The sequence below is a fragment of the Mandrillus leucophaeus genome, unplaced genomic scaffold (assembly GCF_000951045.1).
Source record: "Mandrillus leucophaeus isolate KB7577 unplaced genomic scaffold, Mleu.le_1.0 Scaffold447, whole genome shotgun sequence".
Classification (NCBI taxonomy): domain Eukaryota; kingdom Metazoa; phylum Chordata; class Mammalia; order Primates; family Cercopithecidae; genus Mandrillus; species Mandrillus leucophaeus.
In genome coordinates this window covers 904,324-908,516 of record NW_012104776.1, presented here as the reverse complement: position 1 = coordinate 908,516, position 4,193 = coordinate 904,324, and the positions used below count along the sequence as shown (strand labels likewise).

Genomic DNA, 4,193 nt, shown 5'->3' with positions numbered 1-4,193 from the left:
ATTATATTTCAGTTTTTAAAATGTAGCTTTTACAAAATTTCAAGTTAAATTTTCATAACAATATGCTCTGGTTTTTGTACACTGGATGGGAAGACATATCTATTATTTTTTTAAAAAAAACGTAATTCTAATCTAGTATACCCTTTATAAATCTTTCTAACCTCCTTTCTTATTCCATTCCACACATACTACATGATATTTTATAATTATAACACATCATAAAGATTAAGAAATTAAGAACTCTTCCTTTTCTCAGAAACTCTAGCTTTGCTGCAGCAGTGAAATTCTTACTATGACTATCATAATTTAGTAGGTATTTTAACTTGAGGATAAGACAGATTGAGTAACCCAGTACTATAGACAAGAAATAGAATCCAATTGCTAGATTTCTACACCTCTCTGGTTTACAGCTTGATAAGTTTTTGCTATTATTAGTCAGGCGATAAATCTTGACTTAATTGAAAACAACATGTTTGAATTTTTTGGTTGCTTTTTTTTGTTTTGCATGATTACAGAATTGTGTGTAATCAGTGATATGATTATAATTACTCAATGTATGCAAGAAATCTGAACATTTTTTAATATAGAAAACATTGACAACCCCCTTCTTTAATGGAATTTTATAACATATATTGTGTTGTGACAAACATGCTTTATTCCTCTAATAACAAAATTTGGATTATCTCCCTGAAGTGAAGTACAATATCTATGTATCTTGATTTAGGGATGGTTTCATTTCTAATCAATTATTTGTATCTTAATTTTTGCTGGCATCAAAAGAATCTATTAAAAAACTTTAAAAGTTATTTCTGAATATTGCATATGTAAAATAGCCTTAATTGAGCAGCTTATCTTCCACTTGCAAATATGTGAAAATATCAGTATGTAAAAATAAAAAGAATTATTTATCATTAGAAGAATGTACTTCTTATTCTGCATGTCATATGAAAAATCTTTTTTTGTTTTTAATTGTAGGAATCCAATCCAAGTACCTATGAACAGCTGCAGCATTCTAATCAAAACGTGTTAGCTAGTAATATCACTTACATATAAGCAAAACAATGTTTTTCTTTGCTTTCTGAATTCAGAATGTTAGGCTATCTTGTTTAAACTTGTTTGGGAGAAGATACGGAGATTAAGTCTGTACATACACGTACATATGTTCATCTTCTCACAGGCCTCTGAGCTTTTGGTTTTCTTATTTCTTAGAATCTAGATTCTATTTGTAGAAGTAGATGCTGTACAGTAAAGAAAAAGGGTTAACCTTTGACTGTTTTGGTATGTTCCACCTATTATTCTTAAATCACAGGCAAATTATCATTTCTGGTTTTAGTCTATCTCAGAAAAATAACATATACCAAGCACCAAGCTCAGTAGGATTTTAAGTAGTCAAATATAACCAAGTAAAACTACTTTCACCAAATCATGACTTGATAATTGACATGGATAATTGACTGTAGAAAAGACACGTTGTGTGTTCCTTTGGAAAAAGTTATCTGTGAATGTTCTGTTGTATTAAAAGATACTAAATACTTGATCATGTAGTGATTAGTAACACATAGTTAACAGCTAATAAGAAGCAAAGTAGATTTTACTTTCAACTTTTTATTAATGTCACCTCCTCTGCTTAACTCCTTTGAATCACCATCTCTGTTTATTTTTCAGTCTGAAATTCACCAGAATGGCCCATTAAATTTTAGAATATATAAGAGCATAAGTGGAATGCAAAATAAGAGTAGCTGTAACTTAAAGATTAAAGCGGAATGCTGTTTTTCTCTTAGATTTTAATTTTTGTTATATTTTTCCTTAAAGGTTAAAAGACTAAAAATATTGTAACAAGATACAATAATATGAAAAAAAAAAACCCTTATTCTTCCTCCCCTGCCCTGTTAAATATCACATATTGTTGGAAAAATGGTCAGTGTTAACAAGCTTCAGCACCACATGTGCACACTGTTACACTAAACTGTATTTGTTATTACCTAATTCAAGTAAATGGTTACATATCCATAGGTGTCCTGAGTAGCTTGAAATAATCTCCTTACCTCAGGATGGAGGTTCTACATAGAAATCCATGGCAGGGAAAGCAGGAAACAACTATCTTTCTTTTAAAGAAGAGAGCGTATTAAAATAGTATAAAGTTAAATCAAATGGAAATGTTATGACTAATAGTTTGGGAAGTTAAATAATCTGCTTTTCCTATTTTAGATTTATATAAGTTCAAAATAATCTTCAAGATATTCACACTGAATTTTTACCTATATAGTATCTTTTAATGCAAAAATATACAGTATAATATAATATCACTTTTATTGAATGTATGCCTTTCAATCTCTTTTAATAATCTCTTTAAATAAATGCTTACAAGGCTTTTGTTTTATGAGTTTTATTCCTCCTTGAGTTGAGAACACAGTTTCTTAAATTTGACCATGAACATTCCATTGAGAGACTGATGATAAATTCACACTTAGCCTCCCTTTAACTGACGGACTTAAACTTGATCCATGGATTTGCACCACGAACTTCAAAAGATGAATCACTGCTGTAGACGTGATGGCCTAATTCTTCCAGACGTGGCTCAGGATCACTGGTAGCAAACTGGGCAGCATCATCAATTTCTTTCTTCACCTCAGTCCCAATTTCCTTTAATTCTTCCACAGTGGCCAGCTTGCTGTTTACCATTCTATCTTGGAGAATCATTATAGGATCCCTCTTACTTCTTACTTCCTGAATTTCTTCTCGTGTACGATAACTGACTCCAGGATCACTCATACTGTGTCCATGATAACGGTAGGTCTGCAGCTCCATCAGTATGGGCCCCTTTCCAGACCTACAGTAGTCAGCTGCAAATTTTGTTGCCTCACGAACACATAGAACATCCATTCCATCGACTTTTAGCCCAGGGATAAAATTGCCCCTCTTGTAGTAATCAGTGCTGGCTGCTGCTCTGTCAGCAGATGTTCCCATTGCATATAGGTTATTCTCACAGATGAAAACACAAGGTAATTTCCATAAAGCTGCCATATTGAAAGCTTCGGCTATCTGCCCCTGATTCGCAGCGCCATCCCCATATAAAGTCAAACAGATCTCATTGTTTCCCTTATATTTACAGGCCAGAGCAATGCCAGCGCCCAGGGGGCCCTGCGCGCCGACGATGCCATTGCCCCCGTAGAAGTTCTTGGTATACATATGCATCGATCCTCCTTTTCCTTTAGCACAACCTCCTCTTCTTCCCGTCAGCTCTGTGAGAATGGATCGGACAGAAAGTCCCCGAGTATAGCACATACCATGAGCCCTATAGGATGTGATGAGGTGATCCGAGGGGTTTATTCCAGCCTCAAGGCCCACGCAGCAAGCTTCCTGACCATCGCACAGGTGACAGAAACCACGAATGAATTTCTGTTTGTACAACTGATCTGCCTTCAATTCCATGCGGCGAACAGTCAGCATCATCCTGTAGTATTTAAGCCCCTCCGCCCTAGTGAGCACTGTAGTGACGGGGGGACCCTCCTCCAACAGGTGAAGATCACATTTCTCAATTTCAAATGTAGCGTCATTTGAGGAGTTACGGGATGCCACCAGCACTCTGCGAGCTGACTTCTGGGCAACTCGCCTCAACACACGGGAGATGAAGGCGGCCAGCATTTTCTTCACGGAGTGCTGTGGATGGCGGCGGTGTCCCGTAACGACCGCAGGAAGGCCTGGCCTCGGCTCCGCGTCTCCTTCCGGTGCTCGCGTCATCGGGGCAGTGCACACGGGAGACAGAGGCAAGTCCTGCACAGCACTGGGACATGGGCCACGCAGCCTGAGCTGACTGATTTGTACAATACCTGCCAGCTGTAAAATGAAGACTAAAAGTGGTTTCCTTTTCTGGAGGACTTGGGCGAACTACAGGGCATCCTAATTAGCCGCCATCATTGCTGAACCTCAATAATCTGAGTGCCTTTTCCCTGTTAAATCCTGGAGCAGTGCATCTCAAGCTTTCCCCCGAAGCGTATCAAATAGAAGAAAGGAACAAACTCGGTCCCTAAGGCACACAAGAGTTCTGAGAGTTAGTCCAAAGTTATTTCTTCCTACCAATATTTCTTTAATGTCTTGTTTTCGATCTTTAAAATAGGTATGAATATTTATCCTGCTCCATAATGTGTCATATGTATTTTAAGGTAACAACAAAGCTGTAAGTTATTTGTAGC

At 36.9% G+C, this 4,193-nt stretch overlaps 1 protein-coding gene across 2 annotated transcripts; it reads right to left on the bottom strand.

Moving 5' to 3' along the window:
* Nucleotides 1-2,325: 2,325 nt before the first annotated feature.
* On the bottom strand, nt 2,326-3,703 carry PDHA2 (pyruvate dehydrogenase (lipoamide) alpha 2). 2 transcript variants are annotated; one of them, XM_011994213.1, is made up of 2 exons: nt 3,132-3,703; nt 2,371-3,038 (listed from the first exon to the last, which is right to left on the bottom strand). In XM_011994213.1, the coding sequence occupies exons 1-2, from the start codon at nt 3,643-3,645 to the stop codon at nt 2,479-2,481; spliced, it is 1,074 nt and encodes a 357-aa protein (XP_011849603.1). In that variant the 5' UTR covers nt 3,646-3,703; the 3' UTR covers nt 2,371-2,478. The 2 variants fall into 2 exon arrangements, with proteins under 2 accessions (XP_011849602.1, XP_011849603.1); XM_011994212.1 differs by having other exon boundaries at nt 2,326-3,703.
* Nucleotides 3,704-4,193: the final 490 nt, after the last annotated feature.

Coding starts and splice junctions, on each gene's coding strand:
- PDHA2 (XM_011994212.1), bottom strand. CDS start 3,645: ATGCTGGCCGCCTTCATCTCCCGTGTGTTGAGGCGAGTTGCCCAGAAG.